Source organism: Carcharodon carcharias, chromosome 17 (genome assembly GCF_017639515.1).
Source record: "Carcharodon carcharias isolate sCarCar2 chromosome 17, sCarCar2.pri, whole genome shotgun sequence".
NCBI lineage: Eukaryota > Metazoa > Chordata > Chondrichthyes > Lamniformes > Lamnidae > Carcharodon > Carcharodon carcharias.
Window position 1 is genome coordinate 67,336,945 of NC_054483.1, and position 24,066 is coordinate 67,361,010.

General features: G+C 42.4%; 1 protein-coding gene across 1 annotated transcript in view; it reads right to left on the minus strand.

Moving 5' to 3' along the window:
• Positions 1-23,235, minus strand: part of eno4 (enolase 4) — a 545,628-nt gene extending 522,393 nt beyond the window's left edge. Inside the window, exon 1 of the mRNA XM_041209277.1 lies at positions 23,059-23,235. Coding sequence (XP_041065211.1) covers positions 23,059-23,235 — 177 coding nt within the window. The remainder of the gene's footprint in view (positions 1-23,058) is intronic.
• Between the last annotated feature and the right edge of the window lie 831 nt (positions 23,236-24,066).

Genomic DNA, 24,066 nt, shown 5'->3' on the forward strand with positions numbered 1-24,066 from the left:
GTGGATGTGGGAGAGGCCCCTCTCATAAGGTAATATCTCTACTATCTAGGTCCAGAAAAGCTGGCCCAGGTTCAGGAGGTGATTGACTACATGTTGAGGCATCAAATTAATACAACCTAGCTGCCCAAGCCGGATGGGTCCACAAAGCTCTGTAATGACTACTGCTAGGTTAATACAGTGACCAGAGCCAACTCCTTTCCAATCCCTCACCTGGGAGACTGCATAGATAGGATATGTAACACAGTCTACATTACAAAGATAGATTTACTCAAGGGATACTGTCAAGTTCCCTTGACTGCCCGCGAGAAGGAAATTTCCACCCACGTGGCTCCAGATGGGTTACACCATCTTGAGTCATGCCATCTGGACTCAGAAATGATCCAGCACCATTCAAAGGCTGATGAACCAGGTAGTGGCAGACCTATCCAAATGTGTAGTGTACCTAGACAATCTCCTAATGTACAATGATACCTGGGAAATCCTCTTTCAGAAATTAGTCAGCTGACCTTGTGGTCAATCTCACAGAGAGTTCACCAAGGCAGAGGTGACCTACCTAGGACATGTGGTGGGTCAAAGACAAGGGCTGCCAAGAGCTGCAAAGGTACAGGCAGTGGTACCATTTCCCATTCCCACAACAAAAAGGGAAATCATAAGATTTTTATAGATGTGTGGGTTCTACCACAAGTTCATCCCAAACTTCAGCAATGTAGCTCCCCCACTGATAGACCTGATGTGGTAACTTTGACAAACGGACCACAGGAGTCTCAGGTACAGGTCACAATTGTTTATTCGAGCAATTGCAAGGAGAGAACCATCTCAATGCAGCTTGCAATAGCACTCTGCTAAATTACAAGTGTTCAGCATATTTATACATTATTGGTCACGTACAAGAACATTCTCCAGATTCCAATCTCGTCAACATATAGGTTTACATTAAACAGACATCTCTGGTAACAGGTACATGCATCGTATGTCCATATTTTCACTCAGGCAGAGACCTTCCCTCCTGTCTAAGCTGGGACCATCTGTCCTTCCCCTATCTGTTGAAGAGCACACTTAATCTTAATTGTTTTCCAACTTAAGTCTCCAGTCTAACTCCCAGGACCTTGCTAGTAAATGCAAACTCTGAGGGTGTACAAAGTTCGAGAGTATATAAGGTTCATCTGGTTTGCGCTGGCCTGCCTGTAGATTCTAATTTAAGTAATTCATTCCCTTATAATGAATTCTCCCTTACCATAAATTCTTACTTACTCTCTTCCCCCTAACTGACCTACTGCAGAAATAAGCAAAAATAGTATGGACCGAGAAATGCCAGGCAGCTTCTGAGAAGCTGAAAGCCATTTTAATGAACAAATCAGAGCTAGCAGCTGCAGACTTTAACCAAGAATTTCAACTAGCCTAGATGCCAGTGAACTTCAGGGAGGGGCTGTCCTCCAGGACAACGAATCAGGAATAGAGACATCAATCAGTACTTCTCCAATAAACTGAACAAATGTCAGAAACTGTAATCCATAGTAGAAAAAAAACCCTAGGTTTATTACTGGCTCTCGGACATTTTAAGGTATATGTCCAATATGGATAAAGACAGACCACAGTCTATACCAACCACAACCCTTTGAACTTTGTGGAGAAATTCAAAACTCAGGATGCAAGGTTATTCTGTTGGAGTTTATTTCTCCAACCATATCACCTAAAAAATCACCCATATTGCAGAGAAATCATATGCAGACTGTGCAGAACTTAAAAAGACCCAGTTAGAACTGATGGGGTAATCTAGACCAAGGCTAAGAGAGTGAATGCAAGTGAATGATTTTTTTTTGTGTGTTTTCATGCCTCGGAAAAGGCATATCCCCGTAGAAGAAGAAACATAAACCTTTGTTGTGACCAATCAAGGAGGTTGAATAGAGGGGAGCCAGTTCACCTGGTCATAACAATCTGCCCAAAGCAACTTCTCTCCTCACCCTTCCTTTTAATAGCAAAAAATCATGCTGGGGTACTATTCCACTAACTTCAGCATGTTATACAAATCATCATTTATTGTGACTGCTGTCAGGCTATTAAACATTAGCAGATAGCACAGCAGAACAGGATTTGGTCCTCATCCAACATCATATTTGTACATGTAAATAGGGGCTATTAGACAGTGACTTCCTTTTCCCCGAGGCCAAGATGGGCTACCTCAACCCTGATCAGAGACTCAAGCTGGAACAGTCACAGTTTTTATGCCCCCTTGTACAGTATCATATTACATACTGCAGATGGGAAGGAGAATGATGGGGTGAAAACAGGCTTTTGAAAGAGTTCCTGAATTTTCAAAGAGAAGTCGCCAAAGTGGAATATGACTTTTTGAGGCTAAGGGACTTGTTTGGGAGAGGAAATAGTATTGGTGGGTTATGCTTAGCAAAAGGGTGCACAATTAAACAGAAAATGTCCTAAATGGGTTTTCCATTGATTAAAGTCTGTCACCAATCATGGTCAAAAGGATTCCCCAGGTCCAGTACCAAGCCCATGCTCTCCAACAGATGTGTAAAGGCATCCTCAGATCTTGAAGACTATTGTACTAAGTTAGCATCTGACTCAACATACTGTAGTAAAGATACATCTGTATAGATGTTAGGTAAGCAATGAAGTGTGTGTAGCACAAGTTCTTAATGAAGCAGTTTGAACACAGAAAGTGGAGTCTGCATTGCAGAGTAAAAATACATATGGATTGTATTCAGATTGAATTCCTAGAAGCTACTGTAGATTGTGGTGGGGTTGTGGGATGGAGGGTGAAAGGGAGGACAGTAATGGTCTTGGAGAGCATCGGCAGGGACTAGTGCCTCATCTTGAAGCTGTTATCGGAGACTGACTAATAATATTCTGTATGGCATGCATATCTTCAGTGTTCCAAAGTGCATTTGTGGTCTTGACCTGTTAGAACAACCATGAACATTACCAAACAACCTCACGGATATCGATAGCTCTTAACACCATACTTCATTACCACAGCATGCTAATCAGATGTTCAAGATGATAACACGGCAATCATAAAGAAACAGGCTGAATTGCACTCACATGAGGAACATATAGGACTGTTTGTGATTTTCTACAAGATTGTAGAACATGAACAAGAGTCAGGGGAACTCCCCTTTTGCTACTTTCATCCTTATTCATAAGGTTTCCAACCTTGTGTCCCATGCAACCCTTAAGATGAAATTGGAAGATTTGGGTGTGCAAGGTTAAGGATCTTAGCTGGAATATATACCCCTGTTCCATGTCCTATATAAGATTAGACAAGAGGCTCACTGAAACTTACCCAAGTTGAAAGAGAAGTGGGCCAAAGTTGTCTAATGTTATCAGTTCTAATCAATAATTTGTTCAACTGTGTGGTGCATGCCATCATGTGAGATGGATTTAGAGTCTGTTGAAAACATTTCTGAATAATGTTTCTTTTCACAGATAGTGCTGAGGGCAGCATCATTTAAAGATCAAGTATCTGCTGCACATCATCTTCAACAATGGGTTTGTCAATGGGATGTGGTGGTGGGAACCCCTGAGCGTGGTTCTAATAGCTCAAGGAGAGACCTTGAAGACATTAATTGTAAAATGCAGGATAAAACTCTCCCAATATTGATTATTGATTCATATTGGTACCCAAGTGGATGCAGACTTCAATTTGGACACGTTTCTCTGGTGTTGTGCTGAGAATGGGCAAAGAGCATCTTGGGCTTTCCAGACCTTCATTAAAAACAGCAAAATTTAATCCAGTTTAATATTACAGCACACATTTTCAAATACTACATAAAGGAGAAATATAAGAGTCTGACATAGAAAGGGTTAAAGCAGGACCGCCCACACTGTGATGTAGAGAGGCATATGACCTGAGATGAGAGGGCAGTCTTGTATTGGACAGAGATGTGTGTGGAGGCAAGCATGGAGACAGCTCCTAGCTTAGACCTTGTATTGTATATATGAATATAGTTATGAATAGTTAATAAACACTTAGGGCAATTCTTGGAAAATTCAGCCCTAAGTGCAATAGCGGGTGTCCTACCTGCTGATGAAAATGATGGGTTTTCATGCTCTCATTCGCCCACTCACCATCACCCCACTGTTCATCACGCCGGCCATCACCTTTATAAGGCAGCCGCCAGCAAAGCGCTCATCACCACCAGCTCACCACCACTGCCAGGAAGACATGGCCAGCAAAGGTAAAAAGACGGCAGCCCCGGGCTTCAATGACAGGTCCTTCAAGCAACTGCTGGATGCCAAGGAGACCCGCCGGGAAGTGCTCTACCCCCGCTCTGGCCACAGGATGGGTAGCAATGTTACCAACCTCGCTTGGGAGGCGGTGGCAGTGGTGGTAAGTGCGAACGCCCTGCAGTGGAAGACAGCCACCCAGTGCCACAAAAGGATGAATGATCTCCTCCGTTCCGCCACGGTAAGTCACTCTTTTCATCACTCCCAACTCTCTCACTCTCAAACTCATCACACATCCACAGGGCCCTCACTCTCTGCCAGTGCAAGGGTTTCACACACACACTGTCATTGTCCTCATCCTATTCATGGGACCACTCACCACCCACACAGGCCAGACATACTTATCATCTGAAACAAAAACAAAAAATGTTGGAAAAAATCAGCAGGTCTGACAGCATCTGTGGAGAGAAAGAGTTAATGTTTCGAGTCTGTATGACTTCTTCAGAGCTAAAGAGAAGTAAAAATGTGGTGAAATATATACTGTTTAAGTGGGGGTGGAACAGGTGAAGCTGGATAGAAGGCCAGTGATAGGGGGAGGCAAAGGAGAGATTACCAAAAGGTCAAAGGCGTGTTAATGGTGGTGGTACTGCTAAAAAAGGTGCTAATGTTGACATTAAGAGTAGAAAACAGAATGTGATAATAGCCGGACCAGGATAAGCACTCTAGAAAGAACAACATGAGCAAGTGACAGATGGCACTAGTGGTGGGGCGGGGGGAGGGGGCTGTGGAGGGAAAAAAGATCGAAAGTAGGCCAAAAGGTGGGGATAAACCAACGAATAAAAATGGAAATAAATTTTTAAAATAATAATAATAAAAATAAGTAGAAAAAAATACATAAAAATTTAAAAATAAAAATGTACATTGAAAAAAGAGGATCAAAAAGGGGTGAGGATGGAAGAGAGAGCTCGTGGTCTGAAGTTGTTGAACTCAATTTTAAGTCCGGAAGGCTGTAAAGTGCCTAATCATAAGATGAGGTGCTATTCCTCCAGTTTGTGTTGAGTTTCACAGGAACATTGCAGCAGGCCAAGGACAGACATGTGGGCATGACAGCAAGATGGTGTGTTGAAATGGCAAGCAAACGACAGGAAGATCTGGGTCATGCTTGTGGACAGACCAAAGGTGTTCCGCAAAGTGATCACCCAGTCTGCGTATGGTCTCTCCAGTGTAGAGCAGACTGCATTGGGAACAGCGAATGTAGTTGACCAAACTGAGGAAAGTGCAAGTGAAGTGCTGCTTCACTTGAAAGGAGTGTTAGGGCCCTTGGATAGTGAGGAGGGTGGAAGTAAAGGGGCAGGTGTTGCACATTCTGTATGTTGTATGGGAAAGTGCCGTGAGAGGGGGTTGAGGTGTTGGGGGTGATGGAGGAATGGACCAGGATGTGCCGGAGGGAACGGTCCGACGGAATGCCAACAGGGGTGGTGAAGGGAAGATGTATCTGGTGGTAGCATTATGCTGGAGTTGGTGAAAATGGCCGAGGATGATCCTTTTAATGTGGAGGCTGGTGGGGTGAAAAGTGAGGACAAGGGGGACCCTATCATGGTTCTGGGAGTGAGAGGAACGTGTGAGAGCAGTGGCACAGAAGATAGGTCAGACACGGTTAAGGGCCCTGTCAACCACCATGGGTGAGAATCCTCGGTTAAGGAAGAAGGAAGACATGTCAGAAGCACTATTTTGGAAAGTGGCACCATAGGAACAGATGTGACGGAGGCGAAGGGACTGAGAGAACGGGATGGAGTCCTTACAGGAAGCAGGGTGTGAGGAGCTGTAGTCGAGGTAGCTATGGGAGTCAGTGGGCTTATAATGAATATTGGTGGACAGTCTATCACCAGAAAGTGAGACAGAGAGGTCAAGGAAGGGAAGGGAAGTGTTGGAGATGGACCATGTGAAGAGGTGGAAATTGGAAGCAAAATTGATAATTTTTTCCAGGTCCAGACAAGAGCATGAAGCGGCACCAAAACAGGAGTTATGGGAGGGGGCCACTGGCATCTACCCGGCTATGTGGAAAGTTGCCCAGGTATGTCCTGTACACAAAAAGCAAGACAAATCCAACCCGGCCAATTACTACCCCATCAATCTACTCTCCATCATCAGTAAAGTAATGGAAGGGGTCATCAACAATGCTATCAAGTGGTACTTGCCTAGCATTAACCTGCTCACCGAAACCCGGTTTGGATTCCGCCAGGCACTGATATCCTGATCTCAATGCAGCCTTGGTTCAAATATGGACAAAAGAGCTGAACTCTCAAGCTGAGGTGAGAGTCACTGCCCTTGACATCATGGCAGCATTTGACCAAGTGTGGCATCAAGGAGCCCTAGCAAAGCTGGAGTCAATGGTTATTTGGGGGAAAACTCTCCATTGGTTGGAGTCATACCTAGCACAACGGAAATGGTTATGGTTGGTGAAGGTCAGTCATCTCAGCTCCAGGACATCACTGCAGGAGTTCCTCAGCTGAGTGTCCTCGGTCCAACCATCTCCAGCTGCTTCATCATAAGAGCATAAGACCATAAGATGTAGGAGCAGAAGTAAGCCTTTCGACCCATCGAGTATGCTCCACCATTCAATGATGATCATGGCTGATCTGATAATCCTCAACTCAACTTTCCTGCCTTTTCCCCATAACCCTTGATCCCCTTACTCATTAAAAATCTGTCTATCTCAGCCTTGAATATACTTAACGACCCAGCCTCTACATCCCTTTGCGGTAAAGGATTCCACAGATTGACTACCCTCTGAGAGAAGAAATTCCTCCTCATCTCTGTTTTAAATGAACGAACCCTTACTCTGAGATTATGCCCTCTGGCCCTAGATTCTCCCACAAGAGGAAACAACCTCTCATCATCTACCCTGTCAAGCCCCTTAAGAATCTTATATGTTTCAATAAGGTGGTCTCTCATTCTTCTAAATTCCAATGAGTACAGGCCCAACCTGCTCAACCTCTCCTCATAATAAAGCCCTCCATACCTGGGATCAACCTAGTGAGCCTTCGTTGGACTGCCTCCAATGCCTTTCCTTAGATAAGGGGACCAAAACTGTTCACAGTATTCTAGGTGTGGTCTAACTTGTATAATTTTAGCAAGACTTCCCTATTTTTATACTCCATTCCCTTTGAAATAAAGGCCAACATTTCATTTGCCTTCCCCATTACTTGTTGAACTTGTACGTTAGCTTTTTGGGATTCATGCACAAGGACTCTCAAATCCTTCTGTGCTGCAGCCTTCTGCAATCTTTCTCCAATTAAACAATATTCAGCTCCTCCATTCTTCCTGCCAAAGTGCACAACCTCACATTTTCCCACATTATAGTCCATCCGCCAAGTTTTTGCCCACTCACTTAACCTGTCTATATCCCTCTGTAGGCTCTTTGTGTCATCCTCACACTTGCCTTCTCACCTATTTGTGTAATCTGCAAACTTGGCAATAGTACATTCACTTCCCTCATCTAAGTCATGAATACATATTGTAAATAATTGAGGCCCCAGCACTGATCCCTATGGCACTCCACTAGTTACAGGGTGCCATCCCGAAAATGGCCCCCTTATCCCAACTCTTTGTTTTCTATTAGTTAGCCAATCCTCCATCCATGCTTATATACTACCCCCAACACCATGGGCTCTTATCTTATTAAGTAGCCCTATGTGTGGTACCTTACCAAACGCCTTTCGGAAATCCAAATATATTACGTCTACTGGTTCCCCTTTATCTATCCTGCCTGTTACCTCCTCAAAGAATTCTAATAAATTTGTTGGGCATGATTTCCCCTTCATGAAGCCATGCTGACTCTGCTTGATTAGATTATGTATTTCTAAATGCTCTGTTTTACATCCTTTTTAATACACTCCAACATTTTTCCAATGACAGATATTGAGCTAACTGGCCTATAGTCACCTGTTTTTTTATCTCCCTCCCTTTTTGAATAAGGGTGTTACATTGGCTGTTCTCCAGTCGTCTGGGACTTTTCCAGAATCTAAGGATTCTTGGAAGATTACTACCAGTGCATCCACTAGCTCTGTAGCTACTTCCTTTAATATCCTAGGATGCAACCTTTTATTTTTTGAATCATCTTTTGTTGGTTTTTAAAACTTCCCCAATCCTCTGGCTCGCCATTAATCTTTGCCACATTGTATGTTTTTTCTTTCAATTTTATACTGTCCTTAACTTCCTTTGTTAGCCATGGTTGCTTTATCCCCTTCCTTGAATCCTTCTTCCTCACTGTGATATATTTTTGTTGAGAGTAATGAACTATTTTCTTAAACGTCTGCCATTGTTCATCAACCATCTTTTCTGCTAAACTGCTTTCCTAGTCCACTCTAGCCAACTCTCCCCTCATTCCATTTGAATTATCCTTATTTAAGTTTAGCACAGTTTTTTCAGCCCAAGTTTCTCACTCTCAAACTGAATGCTAAATTCTGCCATATTATGGTCACTGTTTCCTAGGGGATCTTTTACTCTGAGATAATTTAATAAACTTGCCTCATTACATATTGCCAGATCCAAAATAGCCTGCTCCCTGATTGGATTCACAACATGTTATTCTAGGAAACTGTCCCAGGTACACTCTATGAATTCTTGCTCATGTCTAACTCTGCCATTTTGATTTTCCCAATCTACATGAATATTAAAGTCAACCATGATTAATGTACTTCCTTTTTTGCATGCCCTCATTATCTCCTGATTTATTCTCCATCCTACATTATAGCTACTGTCAGGGGGCCTTTAGACTATTCCCACCAATGTCTTCTTCCCTTTGTTATTTCTTACCTCCACCCATATGGATTCTACATTTTCTGATCCAAGATCCTATCTTGCTATTGTACTTATTCTATCTCGTACTAACAAAGCTACCCAGCCTTTCCTTCCTGCTTGTCCTTTCAAAAATTCACATACCCCTGAAAATTCAGTTCCTAACTTTGATCTCCTTGTAACCATGTCACCGTAATGGCTATAAGATCATACACATTAACCTCTATTTGTGCCGTTAATTATTTTATTTTGCTCCGAATACTACGTGCATTTAAGTAAAGCGCCATTAATTTTGCCTTTTTACCATTTTTTCCCCTTTTGACCCTATTTGCTGCTTTTTTTTATGTTTGTACACTCTGTCCCTTTCGGTCACTCTCTGGGTATCATTACCTAAATAGCGGCTCTGCAAGACTGCCATATCCTTTTGCTATGTAAGCCTACCTATCCCCTTTCCAGAACCCTGGCACCCACTATTTAGTTTAAAGCCCTCTCTACAGCCTAGTTATTCAGTTTGCCAGGACTCTGGTCCCAGCATGGTTCAAGCAAAGCCCGTCCCACCAGAACAGCCCCCTTCTACCCCAATACTGGTGCCAGTGCCTCATGAACTGAAACCCATTCCTCCAACACCAATCTTTGAGCCATGCATTTAACTCCTTGACTTTATTTATCCTATGCCAGTTTGTCCGTGGCTCAGGTAGCAATCCCAAGATCATTACCTTGGAGGTTCTGCTTTTTAAATTTAGCTCCAAACCATTCAAATTCTTTCAGAAGAACCTCCTTTCTAATCCTATCAATGTCGTTGGTACCAACATGGACGATGGCAACTGGATCCCTCCCCTCCCACTCCAAGTTCCTCTCCATCCTGACTTGGAAATATATTGCCATTCCTTCACTGTCGCTGGGTCAAAATCCTGGAGTTCCCTTCCTAACAGCACTGTGGATGTACCTACATCACATGGACTACAGCGGTTCAAGAACGCAGCTCACCACCACCTTCTCAAGGGCATCTAGGTTTGGGGCAATAAATGCTGGCCCAGCCAGCGAAGCCCACATCCCAAGGATGAATAAAAAACTTCCTCTAAAACAAATATATCCTTCCTTAGCTTCACAGTACACCTGGTGTGGTCTCACCCCATATCCTACATAATTGCATTACTTTCATATTCCAACCCCTCAATAATAAAGGCTGACATATGATTTGCTTTCCTAATTGTTTGCTGTGTGTAGTGCTGATTTTCCTCAGGGCAGGTCCTCTGCTCATTTCTCTACACTTTGTGGTCTTAACTCTTCAGTTACTCACAGAAGCCTGCCATTTTCAATTTCAAGCTGTCTAATATCATCATTCTCTTTCTCTCTCTTGGTCTACATCCTTCTAATCATCATTCAATCACATTCTTCAGCCAGTCCTCATGCCTCAGAATATGGTCGATTCAACCTTGTTGACTTTTCTTGATGATATTCATTAACAATTTTTATCCTTCACCCTCCTGAGAACCTCTTCATTGCACTAGTGCTATCTCCACTGACCTGTTTCATCCTTCTCCACAACCATATTTCACTACTTTCTAGTCTTTGGATGCTTGCTTTTCTTAAGGTCTACAATTCAGCCCTGTTCAAGGCACTCCAAATCATAGCAGAAGATCTACAGCTTCTAATGAATAGAACGCATGAAGCAGTAAAAGCTTATGGAATTAAATTAATGTACAAAAAGATGAAAGTTATGAAGATTGGATGAAATAATGTTGGGAAAGTAGAGATTAAGATAAATGGTCATCAGCTGGCAGAGGTATCATAATTTAAGTACCTGGGAAGCATCTTGTCAGAAGATGGTTACTGCAATGAAGAAATCAAAGCTAGAATAGCAATAGCAAAGAGTGCATTCTCCAAACATAAAGAATTGTTCAGCATAAGAATGAGTAAAGATCTTATTACTTACATGTGTGTTGACTTTCTGTGATTTCTGTATAAGGAAACCCAGGTCTTTCTGAATGCCTACATTTCCCAGTCTCTCATCTTTTTCTAAAAAAAAATCTACCTTTCAATTTTCACTAAGTAGATAAATTTACATTTCTCCACATTATACTCCATTTGCCACATTATTGTCCCACTCACTTAACCTGTCTATAGTCCTTTGCAGCTGGTTGGCATCCTCCTTACTTGAATACATTACATATAGTCCCCTCATCTTACTCATTGACATGGATTGTAAAGAGCTGAGGCCCAGGCATTGATCATTGCAGTACCTCACTAATTTGGCCAACCCAAAACGATCTTTTTATTCCTACTGTCTGTTTTCTGATCGTTAATTAATCCTTAATCCATGCTAATATATTATCCCGATCCTGTGAATCTTAATTTTATTTAACAACCTCTTCTGTAGCACCTTATCGAATGCTTTTTGAAAGTACATATACACCCTATCTATTTGTTCTGCCTTATCTACCCTGCTATTTGCAACCTCAAAAAATTCTAACAGGTTTATGAAACATTATTTCCCTTTCATAAATGCGTATGCCGAATCATTTTCCAAGTGCCCAGTTGGGAAACATCAGTTGTATGGAAATGTTTTGAGCAGACTCTCCTCACGACATCATTGGCATGATTTTAGTACAGCACCTTGGGAGTGGAAATATGGGAGGTACAGTATTTGGATAAGAAAAATAATTTTTCTTACTACTTTTAGTCACTTGATAGTACAGAACTTGAGTATTGCTGAAGAAAGAGACATGCTGTCAAAGCTTTTCAGCTTGCACTCATCAGGATAGACACAAGAATGCCAAATCTGAGCAGGTGAAATTGGCCATTTCACACTGCAACTATGCAGGAGCAACACGAGTGATGTTTTCCACTATCAGGGTGCTGCCGTCAAGCCAAGATGATATTTTGTCTACCAGACAAATGAGTAACGTGGTATATGACTTTCAGAGCTGCTGCAATGCCAGGTGCACAGACCATATATCCCAATGACCGGTGGATTGTATCAAGTAACACCTCACTTCGGCTGTTTGCAATAGGCAGAGTATGAACATTATTCAATCAACCTGTGCTTGCAAAACTCAGAACATGATGTCCTACGTCAGATGTGATTCTGATTGGGCAGTATTTGCCGAACAATCCCAAGTGTGCCAATACTTACACTAACAACCAATTTAAGATCATCAGTCGGGCTTGCGATGTAGCTCACTTACGCTTGCTGGATGATGCTTATATGGTATATGCATATGCAGGGACCTGTCCTCTGCCGGCAAAAGGAATAAGTCCAGGCATTTGAATAAACACAAGCATGGAGGAAAATAGCTCCTTGGTGCATTCATCATGGCAACGTCTCGACCAATCAAAGCCAGCTTGCCGAATAATCAGCACCCCTTTTCTCATGTTAAATTTGGCATTCGTGTGTCTGTCCTGATGAGTGCAAGATGAAAAGCTTTGACAGCATGTCTCCTTCAGCAATATTACTACTTTATAATGTTTTATCACTGTTTTATGTTTCAGGTAAATATTTTTACCCCCGGGGCTTTCCAATTCATACCTGTGGTTAGACATTTTAACATCATACTATAATCCAGAAATAACTTAGCCCAAGCATTCCAGACTGGTTAGTGTACTAATTTCTTTAAATTCCCCATTTGCATTGGATCCTTGGTTCTGTCTACTTCTGAAATGCTTTTTGTGTCTTGTGTCTACTGTGAGGACCTATTGAAAGTATTTGTTTAATATCTCTGCAATTTCTTTATTTCCCATTATTATCTCTTCAATCTCTGCCTCTAAGGGACCCATGCCTATGTTCGCTAATCTTTTCCTTTTTACATACCTATAGAAGCAGCTAATGGTGAAGTGATTAAAATCAGGAATGCGCAAGAGGCCAGAATTGGAGAAGGATAGAGATCTCAGAAAATTGCAATGCTGAAGGAGATTACAGAGATGGAGGGGGGCATTTAGGGATGGAGGGCAGGCCATGGAGGGATTTGAAGAGAAGGATTAGAATTTTAAAATCGAGGTGTTGCTGGACCAGGAACAAATAGCGAGTGGCTTGGAGGGGAGCTTCTACCTGGAAGTTACCCACCAAGCCACTCACCATCCTGCTTTGGAAATATATCGACATTCCTTCACTGTCACTGGGTCAAAATCCTGGAATTCCTTTCCTAACAGCACAGTGGGTGTACCTACACCACATGGACTGCAGCGGTTCAAAAAGGCAGCTCACCTCCACCTTCTCAAGCCAATTAGGGATGGACAATAAATGCTGGCCTAGCCAGCGACACCCATATCCCATGAATGAATAAAAACAAATGTAGGTCAACAAGAATGGAGTAATGTGTAAAGGGCACATGCTGCAAGTTATGATACAGAAAGCAGAGTTACCGAAGAACTCATGTTTAAAGGCTGAAAGGTAGAAGGCCAGCCAGAAGGATGTGGTAATGGTTGAATCTTGAGGTAACAAATGCATGGATGAGAATTTGAGCAGCAGATGAACTGAGTCAGCAGCACAGTCAAACAATGTTATGGAGGTGGAAGTTGCTGGCCTGGATGATGGAAAGAGCACTGGGTAGGAAGTTGAGCTCAGCATCAAATAAAATGGCAAGGTTGCACACACTCTGGTTTAGCCTCAGGCAGTGGCTAGGGAAAGGAATGGAGCCAATGATTAGGGTGCAGTGTTTATAGCAGAAGCTCAAGAAAATGCCAATATTTAATTGGAGGAAATTTCTGCTCATGCAATACTGGATGTCAAACAAGCAGTAACAAACTAGAGGCAGAGCATAGGTTGAGAGAAGTGGTGGCAAGGTAGAGCTGGGATCATCAGTGTACACATGGGAACCTGATGTGTTTTCAGGTAATGTTGCCGAGAGGCAGCACGTGGATGAAAAATAGGAGTGGGCCAAGGATATGATGCTAAGAACAGAGCAAGAGTGTTGTACAAATAAGTTCTAAATACAAAGTCAGTAAACCAAGGAAGAGAGGCATGAGTGAAGGGAAGATTAAGTTTCATTGCAGCTATAATGAAATGGAAAATCTTGTAATGATACAGAAGAATCTCAGGCCAGATCCAAACACAGGGTAGGAAGCAGATCTTCAGGTAGGAATTAAGGCAAATACAAATACAATAATAATTTTAAGTGATATAACAGAACCCACATAGTAACATCTTGAAATTCCAGTTAAATTAGATAAGTCACCTTAAGTTAAAATGATGCTTAAAGTACCATGTAAGTAGGCTAAGTTTCTTTCTTCCAGCCTTAGGCAGGGTAAACACATACTGTTGAGAGTAACTGGTTGAATCTGGTTTCTCTAGCTCCAGTTCAGTTTACTATAAATTCAGAGTTCTTTCATGCAGCTTTGGAACTGAGTGCATACCTGGGAGTTTGGTGAGTGGGGGAGTTAGAGGAGGAGGAGAAAGAGTTGTTCTTTCCTATTGCTTTTTCTACTTTTTTCACGCTGAAGGAATTGGTTCTTACTCTACGATGGGGAAAAGAGCTAGCTATTTGGTGAGTGTCTGGTAAGTGGTTACAGTTCTAAGGTTTAAAATAGTATATCAAGTGGTGGTAAATTTTAACAAAATAAATTAAAAAGAAAACTAAATAAGTGAATAATATAATTAAGTAATTAATTAAAACACATTAAGGATGGCAGGACGGGAGACGTACCAAGGCTGAGGCATGTGGGAGCTCCCAGATACTGTTGCGATCCAGGACAAACACATTTCCAGTAAGTGTTTGCGGCTCAAGGAGCTTCGGCTTTGAGTCATTGAGCTGGAGGCTGAGCTGCATACGCTGCAAAACAGCAGAGGTGACAAAAGTTACCTGGATTCTTTGTACCAGGAAGCAGCACCATTTAGGATAGGGTCTTCTGATTTTGTCAGTGGTAAGGGACAGGAGGGTGTGGTCCTGAGTGAGGCAGGTAAGGAGACACAGAGGGCAGGAGTTTCAGCCTTTGCAATTGTCCAACAGGTCTGGGGTTCTCTCAGCTTATTTGGATGAAAGTGAGAGCTGCAGGATGGATGAGCAAACTGACCATGGCACTGTGGTACTGGAAGCCATTCAAGTGAGAGGAAAAAAAGAAGTTAATTGGTAGTAGGGGACAGTATAATGAGGGGGGTTGACACTGTTCTCTGCAGTAAAGAATGAGAGTCCAGACAGCTGTGTTGCCTGCCCAGTGCCTGGACTCTGGACTTCTGCTCAGGGCTGGAGAGGAACTTGCAGTGGGAGAGGAAGGATCCAATTGTCTTGGTCCATGTAGGCACCACAGACATAGGTTCTGCATAGTGAGTATGAGGATCTAGGCACTAAAATAAAAAACAGAACCTCAAAGGTAATAGTCTCTGGATTATTACCTGAGCCATGTGCAAATTGGCACAGGGTACATAAAATTAGAGAGATGAATGTGTGGCAAAAGACTGGTGTGGGAGAAATGGGTTCCAGTTCGTGGGACACTGTCAACAGTACTGGGGATAGTGTGGGCTGTACCATTGGGACGGTCTACACCTGAACTTTGCTGGGACCAGTGTTTTAGCAAGCCACATAACTAGGGAAGTAGAGAGGGTTTTAAACTAAATAGTGGGGGCAATAGATCAAATCTGAGAAGACGTGATAAATCAAAGAGTAGAGAAAAGACAAGAGAGTACGATATTAATGTGGGAAATACTAAACTGATCATGACAGGAAGGGACAGAGAGTACAGGGAGTACAAAATCTAGCAGTAAAGTAGCAGGTAAGTCGAAAGGTTACGAAAATAATAAATGGACAAGACTAAAGATTCTGTATCTGAATGCACACAGCATTTGAAACAAAACAGATGAACTGAGAACGCAAATGCAAATAAATAAGTACGATCTGATAGCCATTACAGAGACATGGCTGCAGGATGACATAGATTGGAATTTGAAGATTTTTTAAAAATTTATTCACAGGATATGGGTTTTGCTGGCTGGGCCAGCATTTATTGCCCATCCCTAATTGCCCTTGAGAAGGCAGTGGTGAGCTGCCCTCTTGAACTGCTGCAGTCCATGTGGTGTAGGTACATCCATTGTGCTGTTAGGAAGGGAATTCCAGGATTTTGACCCAGCGACAGTCAGGATGGTGAGTTAGTTGGAGAGAAACCTCCAGGTGGGCGGTGTTCCCAACTATCTGCTGCCTTTGTCCTTCTATGTGGTAGTGGCTGTAGGTTTGGAAGGTCTGTCTAAGGACCCTTGGTGAATTCCTGCAGTGCATCTTGTAGATGGTACAAACTGCTGCTACTGTGTGTCAGTGGTGGAGGGATTGAATGTTTGTGGATGTGGTGCCAATCAAGCAGGCTGCTTTGTCCTGTGTCCAGCTTCTTCAGTGTTGTGAGAGCTGCACTCATCCAGGCAAGTGGGGAGTATTCCATCACACTCCTGACTTGTGCCTTGTAGATAATGGACAGGCTTTGGGAAGACAGGAGGTGAGTTGCTTGTCGCAGGATATTTGGACATGGACTGCTTCAGTATCTGAGGAGTTGCAAATGGTGTTGAACATTATGCAAACATCAGCAAACATCCCCACTTTTGACCTTATGATGGAAGGAAGGTCATTGATGAAGCAGCTAAAGATGGTTGGGCCTAGGACACTACCCTGAGGAACTCCTGCAGTGATGTTCTGCATCGGAGATGACTGACCTCTGACAACCACAACCATCTTCCTTTGGGTTAGGTATGACTGCAACCAGCGGAGAGTATTTCCCTGATTCCCACTGATTCCAGTTTTGCTAGGGTTCCTTGATGCCACACTCGATAAATGCTGCCAAGGGCAGACACTCTCACCTCACCTCGGAAGTTCAGCTCTTTTGTCCATGTATGAACCAAGGCTGTAATGAGGTCAGGAGCTGAGTGGCCCTGGCGGAATGCATAATGGGCATTAGTGAGCAGGTTATTGCGAAGCAAGTGTCACTTGATAGCACTGTTGATGACCCCTTCCATTACTTTACTGATGATCAAGAGTAGACTGATGGGGCGGTAATTGGCTGGGTTGGATTTGTCCTGCTTTTTGTGTACAGGACATACCTGAGTAATTTTCCACATAGCCGGGTAGATTCCAGTGTTGCAGCTCTATTGGAACAGCTTGGCTAGGGGCACGGCAAGTTCTGAAGTGCAAGTCTTCAGTACTATTGCTGGAATATTGTCAGGGCCCATAGCCTTTGCAGTATCCAATTTCTTCAGCTGTTTCTTAATATCACGTGGAGTGAATTGAATTGGCTGTAGACTGGCATCTGTGATGCTGGGGACCTCCGGAGGAGTCTGAGATGGATCATCAACTCGGCACTTCTGGCTGAAGATTGTTGCAAATGCTTCAGCCTTATCTTTTGCACTGCTGTGCTGGGCTCCTCTATCATTGAGGATGGAGATATTTGTGGCGCCTCCTCCTCCTTAATTGTCCACCACCATTCACAACTGGATGTGGCAGGACTGTAGAGCTTAGACTTGATCCATTGGTTGTGGGATCACTTAGCTTTGTCTATCACTTGCTGCTTGGCATGCAAGTAGTCCTGTCATGTAGCTTCACCAGCTTGACACCTCATTTTTAGGTATGCCTGGTGCTGCTCCTGGCATGCCCTCCTACACTCTTCATTGAACCAGGGTTGATCCCCTGGCTTCATGGTAATGGTGGAGTGGGGGATATGCCGGGCCATGAGGTTACAGATTGTGTTCGAGTACAATTCTGCTGCTGCAGATGGCCCACAATGCCAAGTCTTGAGTTGTTAGATCTGTTCAAAAGCTATCCCATTTAGCACGGAGGTAGTGCCACACAACACGATGGAGGGCATCCTCAATGTGAAGGTGGGACTTCTTCTCCACAATGACTGTGCGATGGTCACTCCTACCAATACTGTCATGGACAAATGCATCTGCAGCAGGCAGGTTGGTGAGGATGAGGTCAAGTATGTTTTTCCCTCTTGTTGGTTCCCTCACCACCTGCCACAGACCAAGTCTAGCAGCTATGTCATTTAGGACTCGGCCAGTTCAATCAGTAGTGGTTGAAGTCCTCACCCAGAGTACATTCTGTGCCCTTGCCGCCCTCAGTGCTTCTTCCAAGTGATGTTCAACATGGAGGAGCATTGATTCATCAGCTGCGGGAGGGCAGTACATGGTAATCAGCAGGAGGTTTCCTTGCTCATGTTTGACCTGATGCCATACTTCATGGGGTCTGGGGTCGATGTTGAGGACTCCCAGGGCAACTCCCTCCCAACTGTGCCGCCAACTCTGCTATGGAGCAGGGAGGGTGATGGTGGAGTCTGGGACATTATCTGTAAGGTATAATTCCATGAGGATGCCTATGTCAGGCTGTGAGACAGCTCTCCCAATTTTGGCACTAGCCCCCAGGTGTTAGTAAGACTTTGCAGGGCCATTGTCGTTTCTGGTGCCTAGGTCAATGCTGGGTGTTCTGAATGGTTTCAATCCTTTTTAGTGACTTTCAGAGGGCATTTAAGAGTCAACAACATTGCTGTGGGTCTGAAGTCACTTGTAGGCCAGATCAGGTAAAGAGGGCAGATTTCCTTTCCTAAAGGACACCAGATGGGTTTCCTTCCCTAAAGGACGCCAGATAGGTTTTTACAACAATCGACAATGGTTTCATTGTCATCATTAGACTTTTAATTCCAGATTTTTATTGAATTCAAATTCCACCATCTGCCATGGCAGGATTCGAACCCGGGTTCCCAGAGCATTACCCTAGGTCAGTGGATTAGTAGTCCAGCGACAATACCACTATGCCATTACCTCCCATGACATTTAGGAAGGACGGGAGGTGAGGAAAAGGTGAGGGGTGGCTCTGTTAATTAACGGTGCTGGTAGCACATTAGAGAGGGATGACCTAAGTTCAGGAAATCAGGATGTAGAAACAGCTTGGGTAGAGATGAGAAATGATAAAGGCAAGAAGTCATTTGTGGGAGTGATGTACAGGCCCACTAACAGTAACCATACAGTTATCAGAAAGGTACAGCGATAATCATCGAGGATTTTAATCTACCGATAGACTGGAAAAATCATATGGGCAACGGTAGCCTAGATGAGGTATTCATAGAACATTTCCAGGATTGTTTCTTGGAACAGCACATTCCAGCACCAATCAGAGAACAGGTTATATTTGCAAGAAGATAGGATTAATTCATGACCTGATAGGCAAGTCATGATAGGAAGCAGAAGTCATAATATGATTGAATTTTACATTTAGTTTGAGGGAGAGAAGAATGGGTCCAAGACTAGTATTTAAAACATAATTAAGGGCAATTATGAGGGCATGAAAGCACAGCTAGCTAAAGTGAACTGGCAAATGAGGGAACTGGCAAATGAGGTTAAGGGCTAGGTCAATAAAGACGCAGTGGTGGACATTTAAGGCAATACTTCAAAATACACAGAATAGATACAATTCAACACAAAAGAAAAATTCCATAGTTCAGACCCATCAAATTAAACAAATTAAAGATAGTATCAAACTTAAAGAAAAAGCATATATTTGTGCAAAGATGGGTGGCAGGTTAGAAGATTGGAAAGAATAGAAAAAAAAAGCAAAGGATGACCAAAAGATTGAAAAGAAAAGAAAATTAGTGTACAAGAGAAAGCTAGCTACAAATATAAAGACAGAGAGTAAGAGTTTCTATAGATATTTAAAAAAAAGAGTCAATAGTTGTCAAGAGTCAAGAGTGTTGGTCCTACAGAAAGTGAGTCCAATGAATTAATAAGGGAAAATAAGGAGATGGGAGATGAATTGAACTGATATTTTGCACTGGTCGTCACTACAGAGGATACAAATAACATCCCAGAAATAGCTGTAAATCAGGAAATGGAAGGGAGGAACTTGGGAAAATTACAATCATCAGGGAAGTGGCAATGAACAAATTTTTGTAGCTGCGGACTCGCAAGTTCGTGGGTCCTAATGGACTTCATCCTAGGGTCTTAAAAGAAGTGGCTAGTGAGATAGTTGATGCGTTGGTTTTAATTTTCCAAAATTCCCTAGATTTGGGGAAGATTCCATTAGATTGGAAAATAGTGAGTGTAACTCCATTATTCAAAAAGGGAGGGAGACAGAAAGCAGGAAACTACAGGCCAGTTAGCTTAACATCTATCATAGGGAAAATGTTAGAAGCTATTGTTAAAGATGTTATAGTAGGGTAATCAGGCAGAGGCAACATGGTTTTGTGAAAGAGAAATCATGTTTAACCAATTTATTGGAGTTCTTTGAAGACATAACATATGCTGTGGATGTACTGTACTTAGATTTCCAGAAGATATTTGATAAGGTGTCACATCAAATGTTATTGCAAAAACTAAAAACTCATGGTGTAGGGGGCAATATATTGGCATGGGTGGAAGACTGGCTAGCTAACAGGAAACAGAAGGTAGGCATAAATAGTTGTTATTCTGATTGGCAAGATGTAACAAGTATAACAGGGATCAGTGGTGGTGCCTCAACTTTTTACAATTTATGTAAATAACTTGGATGAAGGGACTGAAGGTATGGTTGCTAAATTTGCTAGTAACACAAAGATAGATGGGATAGTAAGACATGAAGATAACACAAGGAGGCTACAAAGAATATAGATAGGTTAAGTGAGTAGGCTGGACTTGGCAAATGAAATATAATGTGGGAAAGTGTGAAATTGTGCATTTTGGCAGGAAAAATAAAAAAGCATATTATCCAAATGATAAGAGATTGCAAAGCTCTGAGATGCAGAGGGATCTAGGAGTCCTTGTGCATGAATCACAAAAGGCTAGTATGCAGGTACCACAAGTAATTAGGAAAGCTAGTAGAATGTTATCATTTATTGCAAGGGGAATTGAATACAAAAGTGGGGGGGGTGTCATGCTTCAGTTATACAGGGCATTGGTGAGACCACATCTGGAGTACAGTGTAACAGTACTGGCCTCCTTATTTAAGGAGGGATGTAAATGAGTTGAATGCAATTCAGAAAAGGTTTACCTAAACTAATACCTGGATTGGGCAGGTTGTCTTATGAGGAAAGGTTGGACAGGCTAGACTTATATCTGCTGGAGTTTGGCACAGTAGGAGGTGACTTGTTTAAAAGATAAAAGATCCTGAGGGGTCTTGACAGGGTCAGTGTGGAAAGGATGTTTTCTCTTGTGGGAAAATCTAGTACTAGAGAGCATTGTATACAAATAAGGTGTTACCCACTTATGACTGAGATGATGAGAAATTTTCTCTCTCAGAGGCTCGTGAACCTTTGGAACTCTCTTCCTCAAAAGGTGGTGGAAGCAGAGTCTTTGAATATTTTTAGGGCAGAGGTAGATAGATTCTTGATAAGCAAGGGGGTGAAAGGTTATCAGGGTGGTGGAAATGTAAAGTTGAGGTTACAATCAGATCAGCCATGATCTCACTGAATGGCAGAGCAGGCTTAAAGGGCTGAGAGGCCTATTCCTGCTCTTAATTCATATGTTCAAATATTCTTAAAGCAGGAGTAATTTTAAGTTTAATTACATTCTGCATATGGTGTCAAATCACTTAGTGCATTCGAAACAAATTTTGATTCTGTAATGGGTCATTGCTTAGGATATTCAGGTGTGAAAGACATTTCCTTCAATGAAAATGTTTTGTCAGCTGTAGCTCATTTGGTAGCATTCTTGCCTCGAACCAAAAGGTTCTGGGGTTCAAGTTCCATTCTAGGGCTGGAAACTTCGAGCCCTTCCTGCCAGCGGGATTTTCTGGTCCCACTGAAGTGAATGGACGTTTGAATGGCTCACCCCATTTTCTGACCCTGCCCCACTGCGAAAGGACCAAAAAATTCTGCCGTCAGACTTGAGCACACAAGTCAAGGCTAATACTCCAGTGCACACTGAGAGAATGCTGCGCTGCCAGAGATGTTGTCTTTCAGATGAGATGTTAAACCAACTGCCCTCTCAGATGGTTGTAAAAGATCCCATGACACCAACTCAAAGAATAGCTGAGGAAGTATCCCTGGTATCCTAGCCAATATTTATCTCACAATCAACATCACAAAAACATATTATCTGGTTATTGTCACACTGCTGTTTGCAGGAGGTTGCTATGCACAAAATGGCTGCTGTGTTTCCTACACTACAACAGTGACAGCACTTCAAAAGTACTTCATTGTCTGTAAAGTGCTTTGAAACATATGATTGTTGTGAAAAGTATTATAAGCGCAAGCCTTTCTTTCATCTTAAAAAATGCCCAAATATTTGGTTTATATATAGATTTTACAGTTTTTCCTAATTAAATGTTCATAAAATAACTCCTAAAATTTACTATCTTTTAATCAAAGTTTGCCTTCTGTTGAATGGACAATGGAAACCAAATGTAGGATGATAAACTTATCCTTCATAGAGTAAAGACAAAGCAGGAAAAATAGTAATTATTTTAGTAATAATGTTGTCTTGTAAATTCAAGCACTATCTTACTGTACGAACTGATCACTCAAATTAACAATAACACAGTCTTTCGTTTCACAATTGCGTATTATGACTCTAACCATTTTAACTTCTTGACAAACATGTTCCCAGTTCAATGACCCTGAATGTGGGAATGTTAGTAACTGACCACACATAAAATCACTCCTTTAGATTAAAGATCTATTAACTAGTCAATGTGTTCTAAAGCAGAGAAGACATCACGTTTTAATATAAAATGCAGTACCAAATAACTAACAACCTGTACCACAGGAAATTTTGGAAGAGGAGGCATTTGAAAGAATGTGCATAATTTAAAATTTGCTGTCTATTAAGGCTCAATTCAACCATCAGCGACGGGACACGAGTAGTAGACCTTACTCTCTGCATTAGCTTGGTTAAGATTCTCCCACAGCGCCAGATATCTCTGAAAGTTAAAACCTGAATAGCTCTGCTGAGTGAGGGAGACTGTACACTTCTAACCAGTTAAACTCTGGAAGCAACCCCATAAGCACATTCAACTTGGACTCCTGCCAACCTGTGCCCAAGTAGGTTCAAAAAGGAGCAGAGCAAGGTCACCATGCAAACTTTTTGCCCTGTGCATTTATCAGCAGCTCCGTTTGCTGGTCTTTGAACCTGTTGACCAAAACAGAAGTTCTGCATTTTACTTCTCTCCTTGCAGCGCAGCACATTCGTTAAATACCCACCAGGTGCCCGTAAACATCATCGGGTTTGTCATAAAACATGGTATTGAGGATTTGCTGCATCCTTTGCGGCACCGAGTTGCTCCTGTAGTACTCGGCCGCGCGCTGCTTGAGTTGATAAAAGTCGCGAGCCTGCTCGGGGCTGCGACTGTTACTGGTGGGGCCTCGGCCGGCAGACATCCCTTAACCACTCGATGTCTTCGATTTATCAAACAAAAAAAAACTTTGATCACGTCTTTTTTTTAAATTGGTCGCTGCCGATTATCAAGTTTTAATAAACTGCCGTTTGGGACAATCAGTCTGACGCTTCCTTCGCCGTTGCCAGGCAACCTGCCGTCGCGAGACCGGGCGTGACGTCATGATCTCCGCTTGGGTTCCACCTGATGACCCGGTTCACCTGGTGGTCGCATCCAACCGGCTGTCACCAGGAGTCTACTGTAAACGGTGAGCTCTTAAACACACAATTGAAGTGGTCTCTTTCAAGTGGTTTAGTCAGACTTTTTCCGCGTTGATATATATGGTTCTGCCAGTTCCCTGGCAAATGCTCTTTAACATATAATAAAACAGCTGCTCATTTGTTTCATTGTTGTGCATAAAATGCCTACTTAAAGAGCAACGGTGATTGCACTTTAGTGTAACTAACTGTGTGAAACACTTTGTAATGTAAAACACCATATAAATACGGCTTTTATATTCCGGAAACATGATTAATTGTTTCTAAAGCTATGCTGGCTGTTCCTTATTTCCTGGGATATATTGTATCCTTGGATTCTAACTTTACATACATATGTGATTTTAATAATCCTGTTCATGTTGAGCTTTTTTTTTACAGATTTACTTTTTCTTTCAAGATAATGTTTCAGTAGCTTAAGTTTTTTTGGGATATTGCTATAAAATTAAACTATACCCGGCTCGTCCACAAAGCGCAAAACATCTTCCATTTGTTGTTTTGGCGATTCTGACCAGTTTGACAGCATTGTGATCACTTTGTTTGACTGTTGCCAATTTTAA